The 26,239-nt window shown below is 39.2% G+C and overlaps 3 protein-coding genes across 4 annotated transcripts in view; all 3 read right to left on the bottom strand.

Moving 5' to 3' along the window:
• Nucleotides 1-9,539, bottom strand: part of mybpc1 (myosin binding protein C1) — a 38,441-nt gene extending 28,902 nt beyond the window's left edge. The window contains exons 1-3 of the mRNA XM_085376294.1: nt 9,314-9,539; nt 3,973-3,996; nt 1,417-1,488 (exon numbers count right to left, since the gene is read on the bottom strand). Of these exons, the coding sequence (XP_085232420.1) occupies nt 1,417-1,488; nt 3,973-3,996; nt 9,314-9,335 (118 nt within the window). The 5' untranslated portion in view covers nt 9,336-9,539. The remainder of the gene's footprint in view (nt 1-1,416; nt 1,489-3,972; nt 3,997-9,313) is intronic.
• Nucleotides 9,540-14,631: 5,092 nt separating this feature from the next.
• On the bottom strand, nt 14,632-16,161 carry spi2 (Spi-2 proto-oncogene). Its single transcript, XM_085375533.1, has 5 exons — nt 16,068-16,161; nt 15,758-15,871; nt 15,588-15,673; nt 15,303-15,460; nt 14,632-14,965 (listed from the first exon to the last, which is right to left on the bottom strand). Exons 1-5 carry the CDS (start codon nt 16,159-16,161, stop codon nt 14,632-14,634), a joined length of 786 nt encoding a protein of 261 aa, XP_085231659.1.
• A 1,751-nt stretch (nt 16,162-17,912) lies between these two features.
• On the bottom strand, nt 17,913-19,235 carry spic (Spi-C transcription factor (Spi-1/PU.1 related)). 2 transcript variants are annotated; one of them, XM_085376477.1, is made up of 5 exons: nt 19,141-19,235; nt 18,925-19,012; nt 18,660-18,778; nt 18,482-18,587; nt 17,913-18,388 (listed from the first exon to the last, which is right to left on the bottom strand). In XM_085376477.1, the coding sequence occupies exons 1-5, from the start codon at nt 19,171-19,173 to the stop codon at nt 17,913-17,915; spliced, it is 822 nt and encodes a 273-aa protein (XP_085232603.1). In that variant the 5' UTR covers nt 19,174-19,235. The 2 variants fall into 2 exon arrangements, with proteins under 2 accessions (XP_085232603.1, XP_085232602.1); XM_085376476.1 differs by having other exon boundaries at nt 18,666-18,778; nt 19,141-19,173.
• Between the last annotated feature and the right edge of the window lie 7,004 nt (nt 19,236-26,239).

Raw genomic sequence — 26,239 nt, 5'->3', positions numbered from 1 at the left:
TCACAAGACAATGCTTGCTCAAATGAGATGAGTATAAATAGCTAATGACCAGATAGACTGAAATTGACGATATTTGAGGCAGGAAGATGAGTCTAAAGCTTAAGTAATATGTATGATATGTATCTTATACACCTACTGGGATTGTGTATTCGCTGGTCCTTAATAAAGAAAACTACACTATAACAATACTGTATCTAAGTCTGTGACAATATGATAATATTCTTAATATAAGACCTCAGCAAACACTTTCACTTATAAATATGGGTTAGCATAGCAAGATGTTTATTTTGTAAACTGTGGCTCAATTTAGAAGAAAAAGATGACAAAGCAGGGTATGCTTTAGGGTTAGCAGGCCCTTCTCAATCATCCCTCACTTACTTGTTCAGTGTTTAGTTTTTCCTGGTGAGTAGATTTTGTTTTATGCCACTTTTCCCTCAATTAATACAGGATGCTCTATGGCCTGGTATTGTTAGCTCTGTTAATTTAGTTTTATTGTGTAGTCTGGGTAAAATCCCAAACTGCATTAGGTGGTGCTTCATTTTTATAGTATTTGAAGATGAGAAGACAACCAAATGACAGCAAAGATCAACAAAGCAGTTGCATTTTTCTTGAGTATCACTGAAATACTTGCATCTAATATCCATCCATCTACTAGTGTTTGGGTCATATTATTACAAAGGACAAGTGTCAGCCTCATAGTAGTGCTTTAACAGAAATCCCAGGATCACCAGAATCAATAGGATTGTCCTTTTAGCAGAATGAATGTGGCAAGTAATTCAATGCATCACTGAAATATTTCATCTGGAGCTAAAGAAGTGACCTGACAGACTGAAAGAAAACCAGCAGGAATAGAGCAGTGCTTTAAAGTCCACAAATTAATCTCCATTAAAGGAATCTAGTGGTATTCTGGCGTTTTATCAGAAATGTCAGTGAAGAAGCTATCTGGTCATTGCATATCTATACTGTAAAGTGATCAAGGAGGCAGGGATTTACTAACTCAGTAAATCGGGACAGTTGGCCGTTGACTGGAGCCAACAGAGTCAGTAAAGCCCGGGATCTGTAATCCCTCATCGACCTCCTGTTTGATAACATATACAGCTGAGTACAAAAACAGCCACAGCATGACTTAGTAACAGCTCCATGAATCAAGGCACGTGCATCTAGAGCAGTGCAGGCATGTGGATGTGTGCACAGTGAGTGGGGTGGTTTGCTGCAGGTAAACTAATTTCTTGTGTGAACATTGCTGAGTGATCATACCTCCACAAGAACAGTGCAGTTTCAGGCCTCGCACGGTGAATTAAAAAAAATGAAATTGTGATGGCACACACCAAACGAACACGTGATGTGAGTGTGACCAGCAAAAAGTGCGAAACATTCTGGGGCAAGTGAAGAGGGAGGCATCAGGGTTATACCCACCTGGGGGTGGAGATACCTCCAGGGAAATCTCAGGTGGGGGTGGGGCACCGCTACTTTCTGGGGCAACACTTTCTGAGCATGTGACAAATATAGTTGTGGATGGAACAGCTGCTTTTGATAAGCAATAAAGCTTCAGCATCTGCAGTGCCTCTCTCACTTTCACACACACACACCCAAACAAACAGACACACACTCACACGGACAGAGACACACAGCTATATCCACCCACCTGCCTGCAAGTATGCATACTTTATCACAAAACATCATCATTTTCCAGAACATCCTCCTAGACTCATCAGTAAGCTCTCTGACTGAAAATGTGCTGTTAATATGTCAACACTTGAGGCTGTGCAAAGGTCGTTCATGTTGAAATGCACATTAATACGCATTAATAAACACACCGGTTGGAAGTGTCGTGCTTCGTCAGGCAATGTCGTGCATTCATTATATTCCTCAGTAACTGTTAGATCCTCTCATTTTAGAGAATGCGTGCTCGAAGGGATTACACAGTAAACTGATAGGAATGCACGTTACTGTTACAGCTGTAAAACTGCCGGAACTCTAGCTTTGCCCTGTGCAGCTTCCGCATCTGAACACTAGGATGAGTGTTGGGCTCTGAGACACTATTTTATATTGTGCTACAGTAATGGGATTATATTGACTTAATGACTTTCCTCATTAACAAGCACTATATAAAAGTATTAATTTATTAATGTCTGTTTTTCTTTTTTGCTGTCTTGCGTCTTAGTCAGAGTTCTCATACCAGAGCGTGAAATACTGCCACATTATCAGAAGCCACTGGTGTCTGGGCTTTGAATTTGGACAGCAGCTGAATGAAGGTTCACAGTGGCAGAAAGCACAAGTTAGTCAACCACTTAAGGGCTCTCATGTTCGCCTCATTTGATGTGACACAAACACTGGTTGCTAGAGAAATGTGTGTTTTCCCTGACTGGTTGGTAAATGGTTTCTGTAGGTTGCTGGCTGTCACTGGGTATAATCAGTTGCAAAAACTGAGAGAATTGTGACGCCAACTGAAAATGGAGAAGGTTCATAGTAAACTTTGTGGCTCAGCACCACAGCCAACATGTTTCATAAGGCGCAACTTTTACTCTGAAAGGGAACCTTCTTCATTTCCAGTTACCATCACACATACAGCTCAGAGTGTTTGTAGACAAGGCCGTCCTTTCCATTCAAATTACGACCACAATAATATGTTAGCAACCATGGAAAGTGTTACCATGGCAGCAAGCAATAGCAAAATCATACAAATGGAAAACTATGACATGTATGACTCAAATTTAAGTGTTTCACTTCAAATTCAAGTCAACTTCTGTAAATACCAAATACCATTTTTGATGTCCTTTCAGAAGGCACTAGATAAGACAGATGAAAAGTGGTGTTTAGGGACACTAAATAATGCTGGGAAATTTGTGTTGTACGACAGGATTGTATGACTCAGTCTTTTTATGGATTTTTTTTTACTTAGACCCCACCTGTTTTATAGCTACATGATGACAGTGATCATAACCCTTGCTTTTTTTTGGAGTAAGGTCTGACTATTCTGGGGAGGCCTAGAGGGGTCAGGCCATGTGGATTCTGTTGTAGCGGGATGACCTGGATCTTCTGTTTTTTTATTGATTCTTTTGTGTTGCCTCTATAGAGGACTTCAAGGACAGCCTGACACAAAGTTGGTAGTGAAGAAACTCAATGTGTATTCTTATTAGTAGTATAAGTGGCTGCAAATAAAAGAGTACAGGATGACCAATGTCACACCTGTGACCCGTTTTGCCAATAATCATTATTGAAACAACACCTTGTGCATTTTACTTCTGTGAAAGCGGGCAGTATTTGACATCCTGGAAATCAGAACACGCCAAATGACTAAAAGAGCAGACTCCTTATATTTTCATCTTATTTACATAACTCTCCCTATTTCATATGAAGTGCTGCTATACGTTTTCAATAATGCTGACCTTAGCCTGGTTGTGATGTAGTCTTTTTATTTCTACATGTGTTAAATACAGAAAATTTCCGGGAATAATATTTTACTTGGACCCTAAAAAGCTGAGCTCTCCCGCCACCCGACTGAGCTGGAGCATTAAGATGCTGAAGCTCCAAGGTCGCCGGCAAAAAGCCAATAACACGCCAGCAGCTTGCTCACATGGGATGGCAGAGGCGTCAGCTGAATCAACAGTGAGGGATCAGCTGGCTGACGAGAGGAATGTCAGAGATGCTGACAGCTTGGTCATTGCTACAGATCTCTGTGAAGCACGGCAGCATATCCATACTGCCGACTATTGGCTCCACATTTACACTCCTATGCGGCAGTGTTTGCACATTCACGCCAGGTTCATTATATTACATGTGTAGACCTGTTCTGCTTTGTGCCTGTACAACAAGTGAAAACAAGGGTTGCTGTTTGATGTCAGCAGTGGTATTTTCTACTGAAATTGCATACTTGTGTAAATTTTGAGCGACTTTTTATAAAAAATTGTGTATTGTGCAACTCTACGCTGCTGGACTGTGAGGTGATAGGATGATAAGATGTGCACTCACCCTCTGGCTGACCATTTGGCTCATCTACAGGAAGAAAAAGAAAATACAACTATGAAACATGACAGCAGAATTACTTGCATTATGACTATTTTTTTCTTAGTTTGAGCACACTGATTTTACGTATTACGTACTTACATATTTCAGATCATTCAAGCAAATTTTAATATTATGCAAAAAGATATCATGATATCATGATTAAATACAAAATTTATGTTTTTAAATGATGGTTTCATTTATTAAGTCAAAAAAAACCTTTCATAACCACACAGGTTCCCCTCTCATTAAATCATAAATTAACTTTGAGCAACCGCATTTTTTGGAAAGCTTAGTTCAATTTTTTAGCTACACCCAAACCTGATAGCTATTAAGTCAAGAAATTACTTAAATAAAAACCTGTCTGACAAAGAGAGGTAGTTTTTTTTTTTGTTGTTTTTTTTAAAAAGCAGCACATCATGCTGGGATCTAAAGAACCTCAAGAGCATATGCAACAGAAGTCATTGACATCTATGAGTCTGGAAAGGGATACAAAGCCATTTCTAAGGCTTTAGGACTATAGTGAACCATAGTGACAGCTGTTACCCACAAACTGAAAACAGCAGGGAACCTTCCCAGAAGTGGCCAGCTGACCAAAATTACTCTAAGAGTGCATCAATGGCTCATTCAGGAAGTCACAAAAGACCCCAGAACAACATCCAAAGAACTGCCGACCTCCCTTGCCTCAGCTAAGGTCAGAGTTCACAATCCAGCACTAAGACAAAGACTGGGCAAAAATTGCATAGCAGAGTTTCAAGGAGATAACCACTGGTGAACAAAAAAATCATAAAGACTCATCTCATATTTGCCAAAAAACATCTCAATGATCCCAAAGACTTTGGGAAAAGTGCGGTTATACCTTTAATAAAACGAATGTCATACCATTGTCAAACACACCTGCCACTTCTCAGTAACTCAAACAAAAAGAAGGTTTTGAAGTGGACTAGTCAAAGTCCTGCATTAAATCATATTGTGATCCTTTGATATTACTTTAAATAGGCTGTTCATGGTGGAAAACCCTCAGGTGTGGCTGAATTAAAACAAATCTGGAAGACGAGTGGGCCAAAATTCTTCCAGTGATGTGAAAGACACTTCAAGTGATCACGAATACAAATACCCGTTTGGTTTGAATATCCTTTAAAAGAAGAATTTAAAATTTTTTATTTTGTAATTGCAATAATAATACATAATATTGTAATTTGTTTGATTATCTGCAACGTAAGTGTGAGAAAAAAACAGTGTCCAAAAATCTTAGAAATCACAAAAGAGACAAATACTTTTTCACAGCACTGTAGCCAAATTGCACCTCCACAAAACTGTTTCCACAAATAGAGGCTATAAAAAATTCAATTGTGAGGAAAAAAAGATATAATGTAGACATTTGAACAAAGACTTGGTAATCCTCTCTCTTCCAATTACACACACCTTTTGTCTCAACTGCCTTCTGCTCACATCGATCATCACTATTTATGAAAACATAAACAGAGCAGTAGCATGGCGACTTCTTACTCTGTAGGCTAACCCCTGCTGCCCTCTTCTGCAGGTACTTTCAGGGTCACAGGCTATCATTTATATCATTTATCATTTTTGACAGGTGGTCTTATCACCGGGGACTGAGGGCTGCTGTCTGCAAATAGCAGCAAGGGCAACTCCAAAGCTTAAACACAAAACCAGTGCAAAGTAAGTAAGTGTAGAAGTAACAAAAACTTCCTCTAGGATCCACGAGAGGCAGGATCCATATGGGAGGCAGTCCCAATACACTCCTATGTCAAAATGTTCAACTTTACAGCATTAAAATGCATTTTAAAGACTGGTACTAAAATATTTTTGGCTTTTGTGGATAAAGTCCTCCTTTAAAACAGGTCTGAGAGGGGTGAATTTAATTTTATAACACAACCACATTGAAAATTGAGTAATGGGTGTGGTCATAGTCTGCAAGGCCTCATGCACTACTTCCAGCATTTAAATGGACCTAATCAGTGCTTGTGTGATGTTGGAGCCTCTTGGAGCATTTACCTGGATTATCTGATTGAGATTGTGGTAGGCTGTGAACAACAGACCATCTATGAAGTTTGAGCTTCAGTTTTGGTGAGTATTTTATTAGTCTGTTTCTGAGCACTAATTAGCTAATATCACTCCAAGCGTTGCACCCACATAGTTTATAGGTACCTAATAAATTAGCACTCCGCACTTTCATCCAAGAACATGGCTACTGCCAAAATGCTAACCTCAAAAATGTAAAATGCTAAGTCCAAAACATATGAGTGATGCCATCCTGGTTAAAGCTATCTTTTATACAGTCTAATGCTAGCCAGTAGCATCTGAATGAAGGCAATGCATGCTAAAAACAGACAGAAGTTAGCAAAACAAAGCACATTTAAGTGCAGCATATTGTCATATCTGTAGCTCGAAATGTCATGTCATCAGTTATGCTGTAGAGTTAAAAATATCGTCGGCGCTTGGATGAAGTTGACAGTTAGGGTACATAATGCCCAACATTTCATAGTCTTGTATAGGACCTGGTCCACTACTGTTATGTATCCATAAATTTGTGTATGCTTTTTAACATTATAGGTTTACAAAATTTACATTTTTGCAGCAAAGTACATTGAAATTTACTCCTGCAGAAATCTTTGTCAGATACTTAATGCCCCAAATAATTAATAATAATTATTAAAGTTTATTAGAGGGGTTTTTGGCACTAAAACACCTTGGATTCAAGAAAAATGTGAGATGTGGAGAGTGTTTAAACCTCTTATTACAGCCATAAAAATGTATATTTTAAAAAAGTGAATTTAGTACTTCATATTCATGACATTAAATGTCAGTGGGTGAACACATGGGAATCCCAAGGGTGGAATATTGTTGAAATGTCTGTATCCCTGTAGAAAAAACTTTCCTTCCTCCGTGTATTGTCCATCTTGTCACTGCCACCTGTTTGAAGCCCATCAGTGAAAACTGTAACCCTAATTCCTTGTGCAGTATGTCTACTGACATATATACATTTTCTTCCGTTGCCACTTAGCTTCTGATATCTCTCCATTTGTAATGATTCCCTCTTAGCGTTCCTTGTCAAAATTAGCCACAGTTCTGTCTCACTCCAAAACAATGTGTTGCTGGCCCGTGTGCCAGAATCCTGCAGGGTCACATCATGTACCCAAGAGCGAGCCTTGCTCTGTCTCATCACCGTAGAGATAATGAGAGTGGAGAAAGGTTTTGTTTTACCTCTGAGGACTCTCAGCGCAGCTGACGGAGCTGCAGGTATTTTCAGCTGTCGCCGCTGCTGGCGTGCAGACAGAAGGGCTCATATGTGTATGTAAGCTAAATGGCCAGAGGCTTCATTTTTCCTAATATAGACCCCTATTGCTCTGATAAGACATTCAAGCTAAAGCTAATACAACCAGACCCTTTCTGGTGATTTAGTTTTTCCATTTACTGCTTTGATAACAACTACACTGAAGGACCCTTTAGGAATCAGCACTTGAGTGGCAGTTAGTTGCTGACAGGTTTCCCCTGTGTATTTCATCATGGGCTTGATTTGCTAGGTGGTATTCAGTAACACAAAGTGTTTGAGGATAAAGCCCAGGGGAGTGTTGGACCTTAGTGACAATAAATATTACGAGGTAAAGACATGGCCTTTACTACCTCTGAAATTTTGTCACAGTTCATGAGGATCGCTGGGCACAGATTTGGAGATTTAATAGGGAGCTGCCTGACCTCTGAGTGATCCATCCTGAGCACAGGGTGGCAGGGAGGTGTCTGTTTTGGCGTGGAGGAGGGGCAGTGAAAGGAGATGGCAGTGAACAAGGGATGGGGATTAAAAGTGTGTTCATTCTGAACTATTCCAGGGACAAGAATCCTGCTCCCCAGAGATCCAGGGACAACTCAACCACTCCGTAATCTCTGGTTGGGACATTTTAAAGGCTTGAGAGCCGGGTGTCTAAAACAACAGCCCCTACCCTCCTCCTCTTCAGCTGTTCAGACTCATTTAAAGAACAATACTTTTCCGCCCTTATTTATCTGCTGCTTGGGGCTGTGCAGCTATTTATGGGTAGTGTTTGTAGCAGACAGGAATCTGCTGCCTTTAATTCACCACAGCCTTGATTCCCGAGGGATCATGGATGGTCATGGCACCAGATGAACTCTGTAAGAACAGGTATTGATTGTCACATCACTTCGCACATCACTCTCTCTTAACTGCAAACGACGCAAATAGAAAGGGAGCTAAATTGGTACTGTTAGGGTTTTGTAGCTTGCAGATTGTCAAGTTAATGCTTTAATCCAGTATTTATAATGCTTTACGATCTAAAAGGCAAAGCTTGCTTGATGTGCGGCAACCCTCAGTCCTTTCAAACACCTAAAACATATTTTAATGGAAGGTAAATCAAATACAGAGATGTATTTGTGTACAAAGAGATGTGCAAACAATGCACAGCAGTCCAAGAGCTGGTATGGACACACCAATCCTCTTCTAGAGAATCATAGATTTTGAAAGTTCTATTATGTGTAATTCGGAAGCCATCCAAAAGCTGAACAAAGCGTTTGATTTCCTCTACATGGGCATGTCTGGGTCAACAACAGATGCTGCCCGGAGAGCTGAGCTAATCGGTAGAGTGGGAGTAATACCATAAGGTAATGACAGACACAAGTGGATTAAAAGGGAATGTTGATGGACATGATGGTAGAGATGAGTGACACTCCAGTGTGAAAGAAAGATCCAACATGAGGGCACGACAGGGGATGGTGAAGCTGCAGTTGAACAAAAACTCAATTAGAAGATATCTACAATCAAGATGTTATTTATCCTTACACGGTTCAACCCTCACACTTTCCATCCAGCTTGCATCATCCCTCAGGGGTAGTTTTTTTCCTGAGCACTCATCAACATTCCTCTCCTGTGCTTTACCATCTTGTCTTTCTCCAGTCAAATCAATCTAAACCGATCCAGTATGCCAAGCTTTGCAATAATACTATCTGTTTGTACGCCTCAAATCTTCTCTTGTACCAAGGATGGTAGAAACACGCACGCATCAGTAATACAATACCACTTTCAAAGTCACTTTGAGGATTCCTATGAACAAGCTGGCAGGCAAGCCATAGAGTGATGGAGCTCCTCACAGCCAGTAACAACAAACTGTGCTGCCCTCAATCAAAAAAAAAAAAAAAAAAAAAAAAGCAGAACCACATTGTAAACCTTAAACTGTTGCAAATTCTCAGCATTTGTACCTTTTAAAACAATTAAAACATAAACTGTAACAGGTGGTTGGACCCCAGCTGCATGCTGGCAACATACTGTTAAAACTCCTACCTTTCTTTGTGGGCTCTGGCATCTTGAGCTGCGTCCCAAAGAAGCTACCAAGGAGTCAAAAGATGCAGGTAGTGGGAGCCTCCTCAGTCCAGGAGGGACAGATAGGTGCTGATGGTGAGTAGGACAATAGCGAATAAAAACCCTCAGAGACCCCTTTGCAGCAGAGTGATGGGAGATGAAGAGGGCACAGGGATACGGTTTGGAAAAGTCAGTGGGGAGAAGAGGGGGACCGATAACAGATCAAGGAGGGACAGGCTTTTAGGCCTTATATAGAGATGTGGCATGCTCCTCCTCTCTGTAGTTGACAATGCAGCTCCATCCTACACCTACTGTAACATTATTGTCCCATACCCAGTGCGAGGCCATGAATTACAAGTGCATCAGGATGTTAAATTCACAACACTTTTAACTTGACTCATTCTCAAAGTTTGCATCAGTGTTTACAGCATATTTTGGGTGATGTTTTAGAGTCGTAATATTATAATGAATCATTGTTTGAGCATTTAAACACACAGATGGATTGTTTAAGTTTTGTTTTTTTAGTAAGCTGTGCTTACAAAGGCTTAAACTTTGTATATAGTGGAGACTATTTTCAGTGTCAGATATTGTTTACTAACTTGTATTTAAAGCTGCAGCATGATGTATGTGGGATTGACCTAAAAATAGACCACACACATACATTGTGATCAAATAAATATGTTGCTGTGGTGCTGTACAGTACATTCAGCTACACATGGAATTATGGAAATTCCAGATTTTGGACAAATTTTCCAAAATACCAACATTATATTGACTAGTTAGTCTTTTTGAAATTATTTGCTGTAGCCTTTATCTTACTTTGTAATATCATTACTACTAAGATTGCTTCCACGGTAGATCACTGGCAAAACAGGAGGTGGGATATAAAAGGAAAAGGTGTCGTCATTGTTAACAGGCCCGAGGCTGATGTAATACTCTCCGACAATCCTGGGTTATGCTCACATGATATACGACATATTCAGAGAATGTATGGATTCGTTATTCAAAAAAAAGAACAAACTTAGAGTTGACAAGCAGGGGCTCAATGCCAGGTGCCAGATATCAGCTTAATCCAAGGGGAATGCTGTCCAAGAACAGCAGGCTTTCCGACCTGGCAAATAAATAGTGGGGAGATGCCTGGGCACTGGTTATACGGCCTATACTTAGAAAGCTGTCATAAACCTTGACATTTGACATGTGTATCTGACATGAAAAGAGGGTTTCATTGAGATTTATGTAACTGAAAGGGTTGCTTTGGTCCTAATTAATCTTTTTAGCACGTCAAACTCAAGTGATAAATCAAACGTAGTCTTTAATAAGGTCGTGAAGACTAATCAACAAGGCTGAAAGCTGATGGATTTACGAGCGCCAACACACTGAAGCGTCTTCACTTGTACAGTGTCACTCTCCTGCTACTGACAAATATCATGAGCATGTTGGGGACCTCTCTCATATGGAAATGGATGGCCCAGCTGCACAGTCAAGGCAAGGCTGAGCTCTATTTTGGGGCTGTGGAGCAGGAATGCAGCTTAAAGCATTATGAAGAAACAGAGACAGTCACAGCTTATAGCAAAGCTCTTTTTAAATGAGCAGCAACAAAATTAGACCCATTCTGCAAACCAAAGGAAATCATCATCCTGTGATTAGGAAGCATTCAATTTATCATACACTCCTGCCTTAAACGCCTGTTTTCATAGTTCAGTTTGTGGCCTTTCTTGGTAACAGACAACCATAGTTCAGTTAGCCCATTTATAACTGCAAGTGGGCTCCAGCAGTAAATACTGGGCTTAGGGAAGTATCATGTGGGCTACAAAGAGAACAAAACCATTTGGAGTTGCCTGTGAGGGGCGAGACTTCACATCACAGAGGAGGCTAAGCCGTGAGGTCACGTCACACAAATGAAGTTTAATGGAAGCTGGAGGCATTGAAAAGGACTACACTGACACCCTCTGGCTTCTAGCAGCCATCAAATCCATCACATGAGGAAAAAAACAAGTGCAAATTCACATTTCTGTCCATTGAGAGAGACAAAAGCAACTCTGTTTCCAAGAGAACGTGTGACTGAAAACTACAGTTTTTCCTGTAAAATACTCACAACCAAAAGTGTATTTTGGAGAGATGCATTTTTAGGACATATGCAAACATGCTTGCAGAAGAAATTATATTTAGTAAGGAATAATTACAAACTATCGGCCCGTGTAAAGACCTTACCCATGTGGATTTGAAATTTCAGGACTTCAGTGGTCAACGAACGGAACTTAATTCACATTTCTCTCCCTCTGTTGGTTATTTTGTATTCTAGATCGTATACAGATATTGAGGACTGGGGATTCACATGAAACCTAAGCAGAGTTAATTAACTGCACCTGTATGCATATGCTCCGGGCTTGAAACTGTGATGCTCAATTGCATCGTTAGTAGAGATGGACCGATCCGATATTACGTATCGGTATCGGTCCGATACTGACCTAAATTACTGGATCGGATATCGGAGAAAAATAAAAAATGTAATCCGATCCATTAAATATCACGAAAGCACCTCACAAAACTTGCAACACCCCGTAACTCACCTCAGAACGTCGGAGCAGTATGCATCACGTGATAGAGCGGCTGTGGCATGCGGGACCTGTTGGTGGTCTGGATAGCATGTGGAGCTTCGCTAGCAACCCGGCATTTCATCTCCGATAAAGTTATCCCGAGAGAAGTAAAGCAAGTGTGTAAGTCCATCTCTGAATGTTTGTAAAGCATTCCTGCGTTAAGCTTAACAAACGATATATGGAGCGACTGCCTCTTCTTGCTGCTACTTCAATCATGAAACTGCTTAACGATCAGCTGATCGGCTTTTCTGTCGCGAGTCCGTGACTCTAGTTTGCTTTTGGCCCACTTTGCACCAGAAAGAGGAAACCAGCGGCTGAACAACAGCAGCACGTTTAAGCTTGATCAGCTATTGTTAGAATGTATTTAATATTACTTTCTACTCGAGGATCTTTTTCTACGTAGCTGACGCTGGTAACTGTGCAGGGGCGGATCTAGCAAAGTTTAGCCAGGGGGGCCGATAGGGCATGAACAGGGAAAAGGGGGCACAAAGACATACTTTTCTTTCTTATTCTCATTTAAAATGTCTAGCTTTTAATAAATAATTATCTGACACCCAAAGTTTTAATTTGATGTAAAATGAATAGAAGTCAATTACTGTATATAGTGACTATTAAGTCTAATATATATACCCTAGTAAGCTATAGTACTTTTTCCTTTGGGAAGGTACCATCTGTGCAGTCTGCAATTTTGTTGAAGAAAGATGTTGAATCTATTTAATATTTCTTGAAAAATAATTGATTTCTGTGCATTTTTTTTTCACACTGCATCAAATTAAGGTTGATTACGTCGATTAAGCATCATGAGGTGGAGCGTGAGGGGTGGTTCCCTATTTTTTATTTATTTATTTTTATTGTTGCTGGGAGTTGGAACTCTATTAGTTAGGTTGCTTAATATATATGCTAAGTACTCTTTAAAATACCAGAATAGGGAGGATGGTGTAGGTTTAAGTTTATTAGATTGATCAGTATTGCTGAACTATGAAATATTTTTTTTTGCATACAGGTATAACAGAATAGCTTTAGTGTAGTTGTTGTTTTAAACTTGAGTATGAACTTATACAAAATGCAGCAAGATATTAAAAAACAGTTTTGTTGATTAAAAAACACTATATCGGATTCATATCGGTATCGGCAGATATCCAAATTTATGATATCGGTATCGGTATCGGACATAAAAAAGTGGTATCGTGCCATCTCTAATCGTTAGATTACAGACAGTTAGGATAACAGTGTGTTTTCCATGCTAAATCAATGCTGTAGCTGGGCATCAAGTATAATGTCGAGTTATGAAATATATAGCTGTCTTGCAAAGCGGGCCATTAACATGCTGAATAAATAACATAAAAAATAAACATCAAATAGCCCACCTCTGTGTGGCTTTTTCACCACATCGCATAGTTTAAAATCTCAAGTGTGAAAACTTATAAAAGGTTTTCACCGCATTTTTATTAAATACCGTACTCTGCAAAAGTTTCAAGACACCCCTCCTTTCTTTGTATTTTGCTTCCAAGCAGCCAGACTTTCTTGTGTTTTTTAAGTGGTCTTAAGTATCATTTCTCCAGGCTTTCTGAACGTTTTTCACTCATTTTTAGTCCAGTCCTTGTACCTGAGGAACAAAAATTACTCTGCAAGTGGCTACTTAATGTGTGTGAATGTGTGTGTGAATGGGTGAATGACTGAATGTAGTGTAAAGCGCTTTGGGGTCCTATGGACTAGAAAAGCGCTATACAAATGCAGGCCATTTACCATTTAAGCTACTTAAGGCTACTAAAAAAGGCCATAAAAGCCACCTAACTCAAGGGATGAACCAGTATTGGGTGTACACATAACAGAAAATTAACAATGGGTCAATTTTAAGTTCTGTCTTTATGAACTTTGTGACTCACAGTTGCACGTGCATTGCAAAAACACATAATTTGTGTCCATTTCTTTAGTTCAACCTACAAAAAATGCTTAAGATAACACAGTTTGACAAGCAAAAAAGGTGATTCCCAAAGAGCTTTCAGCCAAAAACTTGGCATGTCTCAGCATGCTATGTAGCAGGTGAAAATTATCTCAAAGTTATTTCTTTAAGAAATAGGAAAAAAATCCAGAAAAACCCTGATACAGGACCTGAAAGAGATATCTAGTCTTTCAGCTGATTCATTTAATATTTCCTGAAGCCGCATCAGAAACATGCAAATATTATGTGGACCTGTTCTTTATAAAATGTAAGCTTCAAATGTGTAATTAGGTGAATGGTGAGTGATTTCAGCTCTGTATGTGGCACATGGATCGTAAAACTTCCATGTTTATGTAAAAGTTTTCAAAAAAAATTTAAAAATGGAGGTGGTCCGGCAGAAAGTAAAAAGCCAAAACTTCATATGTATGTATACATTTTGTCTCAGCCCTGATAAAGTCTCTGGAAATTTGAATTAAAAACATTAATAAGCACATCTTTGTTTCAACACTCGCACCGTTCTTACCTCCATAAACCAGAATAATTGGGACATGATTGGGACATTTACTAATAAAAAAGTTTAAAAGTCAAACTCCATAATGATAGAAACAGTAAAATATTTCTTTATTCTTTTGATATTTACACCACAAGCCATCAATAGTCTGAGTAAAAATGGAAAAATGTAGGAAATGCAAGTTGAGATAAACAGAAAAAAAAGCACAGTTCACTTGACATGATGTGAGCTACAGAAAACCGAGCCTACATTACAAATCTCGATGACATTTCTGCAGCAACATCAGGGTGTCTCGGCTAAACTGATAGGTGAGCTTCTTCTTCACCTTGAAGATCTCTCCAGACCGGGCGTAGTTTCTTAGCGCCCTGGACATCTTCTGGTAGGTCATGAGTCTCTTGTTGCCTTTTCTCTGTCCCCACAGTGCAGCCACCTGATCCTTATTCCTGGAGGAAAAGCGGAAAACACCGGCGGCAGCTGGCACCCAGGACAAACAGTGGGCCATGTTTGGATTCTCCAGCATCTCAAAAAGGAAGTGAAAGAGTCGCACCCTTTTACCTGCAGCCATTATGCAAACAGTAAGTAGCCTGTATGATGAAGGTGGATTTAAAGAAAGACTTATCGAAAATCATGGCAGCTGTGCCAAAACAGTTACTACAGATTACAGTTAATCGTTTCCTCAATTGTCTCACATTCCCAGAAAATCTCTTCAGTGATGGGATGCCATTTAGTGGAGAGGCTAAAGCTGTAAACAGTGTGATTATCTGATAGATATGTAAAAACAGCTATTGTGGTAAGCGATGCACGGCTCCATTGTTTTTTACGGTAAAGGGAAGGTCTCTTATTTGCTCTCTTGGTATTATTTCCCTCATACTGATAGCAACAGAGACAATAACAGTATCCAGTGACCAAAAAAAGCAGAACTCACCACTCCCCCTTGCTGCGGCTGGGTGTTTGGTTGATTTTCTTGTTGTCGTGAAGCTTGGCATTGGCCCACGCTCAGACAGTGTTGCTGTTGTGTTTTGGCCGAGTCCTGCTGGAGCATCTTGTGCAAGGAAAGGCTGGAGTGTAGGTTTGATGTTCTTCAATTAGGGAAAAAAGATGAAGAGAAGAAAAGAGAATCAACAGAATTTCCAATTGCAGAGTGCTTACCAGCCTTCAAATATGTGAGAGAAAACTAGTGCTAAAATACAAATTATTGATGCATACAGGTGGCTCATAGTATGCCCAGCAATGCTTGCATGTTTCGTCTGCAGGTACATTTCTTTCCTCCATAGCCGTCCAATGCACCTTGTCTGTCAGAAAAAGCAGAAAATTACTTAGAAGCTGTAGTCAAATAAAATCAGTGAATAATTAATAGATTTCCAGTTTCCACTTACCATTTTCTGCATTGTTTTGTCTGTGATACTCCTCGAGGAACTCTAATATAACCTCCAAATCAGACTGAGTCTCCTGGAAAAAACTCTGATAGATGTAAATAATATAAAACCAGCCTTGAATATGTCAGAATTGAAAAGATGTTGGAAGTTCTCTTTACCATTACTGATAAGGTTGAGTCGAATGCTGTACCGTCCTTGCAGAATGGGAGAATTACACACAACTGACACTGAGACACTCAAGTTCGGGGACTCTTATTATACCCCCCACGGGAGCGGGCTTTCTGCATACATAAAACCAAACGTTTTCTACCCTGGGCTCGCAGGAACAATGACCACCATCCCACAAAGCCCCCGACACAAGCACCAGTCAACCCATCAACAAAGCCTCCCAGCACTGACCACATCCTCCCCGCTGAACCAGATAAGACCTGGCCTGGAGGCAGCTTCTACACAATGCTCTCGATTCAGGAAAACACACACTTGCTGACACATTTTTCCTCACAGGATGTGTCTTAATTTCATATTTTGTGTGCCTGTTGTAATATTTCACTGCATTGGAGACGGTGCCAAATCTTTCAACATGTTTTTAAAAAATATATTTTTGTACGATAATAGCAGCGTGTAGCTTTATTTTGAGTTTTTATTTTTTTTGGGAGAGATGTTGAATCATTGAAAGATGATATTTTCATATCAGCAAAACTGAACAATACTGAGAAAATGATTTAATTCTTACATTTTAAATTATTATATCTTAGTATTTATGGATAAAGATTAGTGCAACCATGAAATATATTTTCCACTTACTATTTACATGTACATAAAAATGATCATTAGAATTTTAAACATTATTACCTTTTTTTTAATTAGTATATCAAACATGTTTGGTGGTAAATCTTGAATAATATAGTGGTGATATGATGGTAATTATGAAGGCTGTAAACTAATCAAATTAAAATATAGTTTGAAAAAATGTAACTAAATTCCAGGTTTTCATTTTTTGCTATATTAGAATTAAAAAAAAAAAGATTTTATATTTTCATGTTTTATTCTGTGACTTTGTCTGTAAAAAAAAAAAAAGTTTAAAGTTTTACTTATTTACTTCAGGCTCTATACAGACCTTCAGTCAATCTTTCTTTTTAAAGAAACATTAACCAGCTACTGGTTCCTGTCAACATTAATTGAACTGAATTTGATTTAATTTACTCTGATTTATTTGGACATGTAAAAATGTTTACAACAGTGTTGTTGAATGCTTACACTGACATAAAAACAATCCAAAAGGCAAAAGGAAAACTGGAGCATATTAAAGTAAAACAATATGCTAAATGCACGAGATCCACATAGGTTTAAAAAAAAGAAAAGAAAGGAAGAGTAAAAGAGGCACTACAGACGCTAACAGATTTGTAATCATGAATTTCAGTTCACTAATTGCTAAAAATTTTTTTTAATATTAGCAATAAAAGAAATACAAGTATACAAATTAAAATTTTAGTGACATCCTTGATTTTAACTGATGGCTTTGGATCATCCGTCATTTTAACTTTACCCCTTCTTTAAAAGTATGTGCCTGTATCATCCAACTAAAGTGTTGCTAAAGCAATACAGTTTAAATTTATTTTGTTATAAATTACAAAATGAGAATATTAAAGTCTTATTTACAAGTAATATACAGTGAAATCTCTTTCATATACTACTAAAAGCAACTTAAATAATGTACACAAACACTTCTAAATCACAGCATACAGAATCAATTTACAAAGTCTGTTACTTTTTCTGTCCCAAATTCTCAAATAATGACATGCTTTGAATAAATAGGGATCCAGAAAGAAAACCTCTAAGGAAAACCACTTTGATTTGGTTCTGTGAGGTTAATTTTACTCTTAACTTTTGTTGCTGCTGCCTTGAAGTCAATCTGGTAAGCAAACAGTATGCTAAATAATCCACACAGTACTGGTTGCAACTGCCAGAAAATGTGTATGTTGTTCAGTAAAGGTATTGAAATAAAAAAACAAAAAAAAAAAACAAAAGAAAAGAAAACAAAAAAACATTTTTATAGGTTTTTTGTAAATTAATACATTTTACAACCAGGATCCAGCATGTAACGAAAATATTTGAGTCTTTGAAAACTTTGACATCCTGAGAGCTCTCCGCCACCTCAGAGTTTGGTGTGTGAGGTGAAGCTTGCGGCCAGGTCGTAATCTTCGTGCGGCTGATAGTGAGCGTACCAGCTGTGCCAGTCTGCTGCCGCAGAGCCGCAGTAGCTCTGCTCGGACGGATTGTGCTGCTGGGTGTGGACCTCCTCCTGTGGAGGGTGACGGGGCAGGTGCATGGGCACATGTGCAGAGCCGAGCCTGTGCAGGATGTCTGGGTTAAACTGGTAGGTGAGTTTGCGGCGTACTTTGATGATCTCCCCAGTACGGCTGTAGTTTCTCAGAGCTCTTGCCATTTTCTGATAGGTCATAGTCTTGCGGTTGCCCTTACGCTGGCCCCAGCACTCAGCCAGCTTCTCCTTGTTTTTGGAGATGAAGTGGAAGGTGCCGCTGCCGCTGTCCGTCCACTGGATTGAGTCGCCCATGTTGGGGTCATTCAGAGCCTCGTGCAGGTATTCATAAAGTCTGAGCTTCTTCCGACCTGAGGAGACGGACAACACCGTCGTTTCAGTTTTGATTGCACAAAAAAGTGTAACAACAACTAATTTTCAGGTGTTTTTAAAACACTGATCACCTTTGCCATTCCTTTGTGGTGGTAAGATGGAGTAAAAATGTGGGGATTCATTTTGCACTGAGTGACTCAACGCAACATCGGGTATGACCTGAGGCCAAGACTGCTGCTGTAAAAAACACATTTCATATAAATATCCAGATTTCTATAATCTCTGTTCTCAAACTTATCAATGCTTTACACTTACAGCCATGTCATAAACAGGAGTTGGGACTTCAGACTGGTGTGTGACGAGGCAACAGGAGATCTGACACTGCAGTGATTGGTGGTGACTTCCCAGATTCTCGTAATATGAATAATCTGAAAAGACAATTTCAACTTTAGTACATCAAAAATCATGTAAAACTTTAAGAATAAAGACTCAAATTGTGTTTTTTACCTCAGCACAAAGAACCCCTCCCCAAATAAAAACAATTCAATCAATCTAACAGATCCGTAAAGTTCACCTGAATCGTAGTATGAATTGTTCGAATGCTGCTGAATCACATCGATTGCATCCTGAAAGTGCTGATTGATGTCACTGTCCAAAGATGTCTGAAATACAAATCCGCCTCATTTTATACAAAATAATATAAAGAGGTAAAATAATAATAAAGCATGAAATGCAGTTAATATTTATTTAAAAATCGAAACATTTGTAATTAGCATTTATTCTAACTCACCAATTTGTATGTGTTTCCCTCACTTGAGGCCATTTCTGTCCCTACCGGTGAGCGCTGCTACACTAGTGCAGGTGCACACTTTGGACAGGTATATATATGTAGGAGACCTCCAATACCCGTTTGCCGTTCAGCCACATAATAGAAAGAGAGGCCGGTCAATTTAAATGTTTTAATGTACCGCACTTCTTCTTTTTTGGAAGCACAGACCAGATAGACTTCTAAGCATCACTTTCTCTCTCTCTCTCTCTAATCACGCAGATTACAATCTACCAAGAACAAAAACCTCTTTTATTGCGTGCTCCAACCAGGGATAACACCAATTCTCAGCCTTACCTAAGAATTTGCATACTGGGCGAGATGTCACTAACATATCTATAATCTGGGCTGTCCAGTTATTCGCTTTTTGGAAGAATGAAATATGAGTCAGTGGAGCTGCAGGAAATTTTCCATTGTGGCTTTCGTCTTCTGCAGATAAATAAATTAGAATCTTCCTAAAAAGTTAGAAGATATTACAATAAATTCACAGAACACTAAAAGAACCAAAAAGTGGATTTTAACTTATCTTCCACTGTAACTTTTACATCCACTGTAGCGTCATTTTTCGATCATTTATTTAGCCAATTCAAAGTTTACTAATGCAACTTTAATCTGAAATTCTATCGCTACGCCGCACAAAAAGTGCAATCCTAGAATTTCCGATGCATTAAACAAAAAAAAATTAAGTTAAAATCAGAAAGAAAAGCACTAAAAACAGTCATTATTTTTTCTGTACAATAAACATTATCATTAAAGAGAAACAGCTGGCACGGTTTACAGTTATGTACTTATTAATAGAAGAAAACAAGCTTCATATTCAGGTGTACAAGGACTCTTTGTGGAGTTGAAGCCAAATAAAAAAGCCACAAGCATATAAATTTTCAATCGAGCAGAATGCTTTTAATGCAGCTTCAGATAAACGGGATTATAAAGGTTAATGGTTAATAATGCGATCACTGTCGAAGTAAGCCTGAGTCTTTTTCTTTCTTCTTTTTTCCGCACCACAGAGCTAACCCCCCTGTTCAAATAAACATTGGCTTTTTGAGAAGTTCTTTTTCACAGGCGTGGAGTTTTAAATATCAACTGACTAGTTCCTGAAGTTCCCCTTTCAGCTCAGTTAAAGTTTGCAGGCAGTCAGGCCTGAGTGCACAGCTGGAAACGTCATGGAAACAAAGATGTGGACCTGCAGAGATTATAACTTATGTTAGGGTTATGTTAGCTTCACTCAGATGATGTGATTTGCATTTTAATTCTAAGATGTTTTTACTCTTTAACACAGTTTTCCCCCAATAAAAAACACTACCTTATTACAGTTAATTGTGTGTGTGTGTGTGTGTGTGTGTGTGTGTGTGTGTGAGTGTGAGAGAACAAGCATGCAAATGTCAGTGTGAGTGCGTGGCACATGTGTGTTTCCTGCCTGTGCAGCAGGCTGATAAAAACAAAGAACCACAAACCTTGTCCCCGCTCCCACTTTGTCTTTCCCTGCTTCCATTCAGGGTGAAACTCCATAAATTAAAGACCACAACCTGTCGGGGTGCAGCCAAGGCCTGACAGCTGTGTGCTGGTTGTGGCACTGTGTGGGACTGTGTGGGATGAGGAGCTTGCTCCATTAAGTTGCTCGTCTGGCTTTTTCATTAGTGGTATAGCCTGTATTATTATATCAACACTGGTATTTGGTCTTTCTTTATCACTAAAGAGGTCAGTTACTGCACTCACTAACAACAGGGAAGTAGCATGGGCTGCTTTTTGAAACCATGGTGGCTATTGTGTTACTCTCATTTTACCCTAGTCTGATTCGTCCACTATTTCCGTGATTGCCCTCTCCAGGGTTGCTAATAACTGCAGTAGTAGATGGTCTGGACTAAAATTGCTGAACACATCCCCCAGAGAACAATGTGGAACACTTTTGTTGGTCTCTTGATGTTTTTTTAAATCGTCTGATCATAAGATCAAAACTGTCTATTGTTATGCTTAAATACATGCAAATGATGCTGGCATGTTATCATGCTGAACCATAAACAGTTTAAACAATAGATGTACCTACAGCACTGTGCGAATCTCTTCAGCTAACTCTCATTTCTCTGCATATTTTTTCCAAGGAGTCAGACTTTCTTTTAAGGTTTTTACACCTAACTGAAAAAACCTTAGCAAAGAACCAATTTTAAAATGTATCTTTAGGCACTTTGTTACCAGCAGTTTGCTGTGAATCTGCGAGGAATTCTAGATGCAACACAGGTTGACAGGCTTAAAATATTTTCTGTGTGTCAATAAGGTGATTCTCAAAGAGCCATTAGCTAAGCACTTGCCATATCTCATCATCATGTATCCTTAAAAAATGTGAAAAAACAAAACTTGTGTCCGCGCTGTAACATTTGTTTTTGCATTTGAAGAAAAGCGCTGACACGGGGCCTGAGAGATGGATCTGACCTTTCAGCTGATCCATCTACAAAATAAGGTTTGTAAAACAAGGTGGAAGCTCTGTCATGGTTTGGGAATGCAACATAATCTGGAAAGCCTCTGTTTAGCAACAGCTTCATATTTCAAAATGACAATGATCCCAAATACGCTGCCATTGCAGTAAAGTCTCATTCACGGATTGGCCTCCTCAGAGTCCAGATCCCAATATTATTAATGCAGTGTGGGATCATCCTGACAGAGAATAGAACAAAAGGCAGCCAACATCCAAAGAAGAGCTTTGAATATCCTTCAAGAAGCCTGGAGAACAGTTCCTGAAGGCTACTTAAAGAAATCAGAAGAAAGCTCACTAAGAGAGTTCAAGCTGTGTTGAACTCTGTTAGGCAAAGGCGGTCACACCTTGTGTTAATTTTCCAGCTGGTTAGAATTGTAAAAATTCTGTTATTCCACATATGACTGCACACTTCATTAACTTCCTAAAACCCAAACTCTTCCACGGCATGCATTTTTAATTTCTCTTTGATATTTGGGCTGATTGGGACCCGATGAACGTAAAAACAAAGAATTACCAGATTTTTTTCTTTTTACCTGATTTTTTGTTTCTAAGAAAAATGAGAGCCACATATTCGTTTAAAATTTCGATAGACCAGTAGCAGTGTAATGTACTCATAAGTGGATATCAGGCCCTTGTAGAGCAAAATGGAGTATTTTGGTCTAAATAACCCAAAATGTGATGTCTACAAATGTGGACGCCAGGTCCTAGGAGGTTAAATCACTGCAGAGTACTGCAAACGCCAGTGTTAGAAGTAAGTTCTCCAGACTGTCCATTAAGCCAAAACACAGCACCTTCTCTATATAGTCATCTGCCAGGTATCATCATTATCATCATTATTATTATCAATATTTCTTAGTCTATATTCTGCCTGTAGTCTTTTACATTGTTTTCTTGCGTTCTTTATCAACTAGTCAGTTATATCCATATATAGCATTTGTTCTTGTTTTATACTTGTGCATATATGCTGTTATGCTTTGTTCCATACATTTGTATATTTAGATTGTTATTCATGAGAATTGTGAGATACTAATATGGTGCTAATGACACAATAATACTTAAATAATTGTTCTTCTTTTACTCGTTACAGATTAATCTGTGTGCATTTTTAATGTTCCCTTTATATTGTGAATTCTTCTAGCTTCAGTAATCCTGAAAATTTGCAACAATTTAAATATTTATTCCACTACTCTCTGTTCTTTCTCAAATAGCTAAAAGCGCTCCACCACAATCTTTTCTGTTCTGATCTACAGAACAAAATCACTCCACAGTGACAGTGTAAGCAACAGCTTACCTGTGTAAATGAAAGAAAGAAAAAATATTTATTATATACTAAACTGAACAAAGTGTTTCAGTTTTATGATGCAAACCTTTTTCTTAATGTGATACCAGTTTTGTAGATATTTTGCTCCCATTTTAGGATGTTCAGAAATCTTCTATCAGATCAAAATGTTTTATCATGTATTTATCGTTGTGCAATTGTAGTTAACGGTGGATGTTATTGTTGTGTTGCCTGTGTTTTTGGATGGAAGAGTGTGAAAGACATACAAAGGCAGGGAGAGGGAGATGGAGGTTCGATTGTGAAGGTGTTGCAGTATGTTTTTAGGCAGAGCAGAGCTAGGCTGCAGCGGTATCTCTCCAAACAAAGAAGCACTTTCCTTCCCCTTCTCAATTCAATAGCTGCGTGCACGTCTGCACCAGTGTGGGAACGGCAGGTTAACCACAACACAGTCAGTACCATTGTTCTTCTTTATTTACTGGCACTCCATGAAAATCAAGAAGTGGTAAAGCCAGGCATGCATAATTATACTATTAGACTGAAAGCTGCTGTGACCGCAGAGTTGTAATTATTATCTATGCACTGCGATCATGTTTGTATAATGGGTGACACATTAGCAGAGAGACAAAGCTCGTTCTGAGACTTTTAGTGTTTTAGTGTTAAAGTTTAAACAGGGTTCATGTTTTTTTTCTTTTTGTTTGTTTTTTGACAGGCACCTTTACCTTTTCGCTCATTATGGTTTAGATAAAACTCTTTAAGACTTAATATCATGTGGATTCTACATGGGTAAGCACAAAACATCACACTTCTATACTGACAGTCTGTCCTTTGAATTAATGTGGAATAAAATGTCATAAATAAACGTAAATATCTACTCCTCAAATGAAGCTGGTATTTGTGTCGTGGCTTATTTTCTAAAGGTCTGCATCGGTGCGAACAGGCCAGCAGACGGCAGAATAGAGCAGTAAATTAAATACATAAGGAGAACTGGAAAACTTCTAACTCTCTTTTTGTTTGTTGATCCAGCACTCAAGAGGTTTAATGTTTTAAACGTGATAGATATGCTCTTTGAGGGTCAAAAGATCAAAACTGGGATAAAATTATAAATATTATATTTTATTGCTGTACATACATACATACACTCTTTTCTGAGGTTTCTAGTATTTCTCAACCTTCTCGTGTTCCTCCTTCTTGTCATTCAGAACCGCTACATCTATCACTATCACAGACTGCAAAAGTCTTGAGGAGCCCCGCTTTTCTTTATAGTTCATTTCCATCTAACTTGTATTTTTTAAGTGGCCTTGAGTTCTTCAGGTTTTCTGAAAATCTTTGGACACTGGTTGTTTTCTCATTCATTCATTTTCCATCCAGTCCTTGTACGTGACTATTTTCAGACATTGTTTTTTGTTTGTTAAGCAACTTAACACTAACATATAACTCTAACTAAAGGGATGAACCAGCGGTATGTCTACACATAACAGACAACTTTGCAAAGAACAAATTTTAAATTGTACCTTTTAGACATTTTGTTAGAAACAGTTTGCCACAGAAACACAGAGACTATTTACATTTTTTTTAGTTGAATCTATGAAAAAATTCCAATTATATCACTAACAAGGTGATTCTCAAGATATACTTGGTATATCTCAGCACGGTGTGCAGTTTCTCCTTAAAGCATTTGAGGTAACTGGACAAATGTAGGACAAAAAAAACCAAGTGGCAGGTGTATGTATATATATGTATGTATATATATATATATATATATATATATATATATATATATATATATATATATATATATATATATATATATATATATATATATATATATATATACATACACACACACACACACACACACATATGTGTTATGGAATGCCCTTTAGGAAAATATTATATATATATATATTCCAACCAAAGTCTGAATATATAGTATGAAACTTGAATATATAGAATGATCTTTTGAATATATAGAATGAAACTTGAATATATAGAATGATCTTTTGAATATATAGAATGATCTTTTGAATATATAGAATGATCTTTTGAATATATAGAATGATCTTTTGAATAAGATGGCGCCGGTGAGGTCGGCTGCCGTCACGACTGCTCCGACCACTTTTTCTTTGTCTTTGTTTTTTAAGTTAGTTTTCAGCGTTTCTAAATCGGCAAAATCATCACCATTGGGTACATTAGGTATGACAGTGACACTCTTGTTTCTATTGGTATACAATGTACTCACAATTCGAAGTTTTTAACTCCGGATCCGAGCTGGCCGAGTGAGATCTCGAGGGAGAACAAAGGGAAGCGGCGGCGGCCTAGAGGGAAGCGAGCCGGCATCAGGAACAGGCTGAGAGCTCGTGCACACCGCACACCTCTGCCTAGCATCCTGCTCGCCAACGTCCAGTCACTGGAGAACAAGCTTGACGACCTCAGGGCCAGGATAAAGTTCCAGAGAGACATTCGGGACTGCAATCTCCTCTGCTTCACCGAGACATGGCTGAACCCAGCGGTGCCGGACCACGCCATCCAGCCGGCCGAGTTCTTCTCGGTTCACTGCATGGACAGGACACGGGACTCGGGGAAGTCAAGGGGAGGCGGCGTGTGTTTAATGGTGAACAACAACTGGTGCAACAGTGCGAACGTTGTTCCTCTCACACGCTCCTGCACACCAAATCTGGAACTACTGTCCATCATGTGTCGTCCTTTTTATCTACCTCGGGAATTTACATCGGTCATTGTAAGTGCCGTTTATATTCCACCACAAGCGGACACGGTCACCGCCTTATGCGAGCTGCATGAGGCACTCACACAGCACCAGACACAACACCGGGACGCTGCGCTTATTGTGACGGGGGACTTTAATAGCGCCAACCTCAAACGCGCAGCGCCGAACTTTTATCAACACATCACCTGCCCCACCAGGGGTGAAAGGACACTGGACCACTGCTACACTACGGTCAAGGACGGCTACAAGGCACAATCCCGCCCCCCGTTTGGCAAATCTGATCACGCCGCCATCTTCCTCATGCCAAAATACAAACAAAGGCTGAAACAGGAAGTTCCGGTTCAGAGGAAGGTCGCGCGCTGGACGGATCAATCGGTGGCCGTGTTACAGGACGCACTCGATGACGCAGACTGGGGCATGTTCAGAAACAGCTCCGACGATGACGTCAACGTGTTTACGGAAGCGGTTGTGGGATTCATCGGGAAACTAGCGGATGATACTGTGGAGACAAAGACTATCACAACGTTTCCCAACCAGAAGCCGTGGGTGGATAAAACCATCCGCAACGCTCTGAGATCCCGCACCGCTG

The sequence above is a fragment of the Diplotaxodon limnothrissa genome, linkage group LG17 (assembly GCF_057381915.1).
Source record: "Diplotaxodon limnothrissa isolate DT_005_m linkage group LG17, D_limnothrissa_male_GT1.1, whole genome shotgun sequence".
Classification (NCBI taxonomy): domain Eukaryota; kingdom Metazoa; phylum Chordata; class Actinopteri; order Cichliformes; family Cichlidae; genus Diplotaxodon; species Diplotaxodon limnothrissa.
This window is presented reverse-complemented; position numbering and strand designations above follow the sequence as displayed.

Bases quoted from the DNA above. Each gene is read 5' to 3' on its own strand.
- spi2 (XM_085375533.1), bottom strand. From the start codon at position 16,161: ATGTGGTCAGTGCTGGGAGGCTTTGTTGATGGGTTGACTGGTGCTTGT. The intron at 15,872-16,067 runs GTAGAAAACGTT...GACATATTCAAG, and splicing joins ATTGTTCCTGCGAGCCCAGG to GCTGGTTTTATATTATTTAC. The intron at 14,966-15,302 runs GTTCTGCTTTTT...TTCATCATACAG, and splicing joins GCAGCAAGGGGGAGTGGTGA to GCTACTTACTGTTTGCATAA.
- spic (XM_085376477.1), bottom strand. From the start codon at position 19,173: ATGGCCTCAAGTGAGGGAAACACATACAAATTG. The intron at 19,013-19,140 runs GTGAGTTAGAAT...TTTGTATTTCAG, and splicing joins AGGGAAACACATACAAATTG to ACATCTTTGGACAGTGACAT. The intron at 18,779-18,924 runs GTGAACTTTACG...TTGTCTTTTCAG, and splicing joins CAATTCATACTACGATTCAG to ATTATTCATATTACGAGAAT.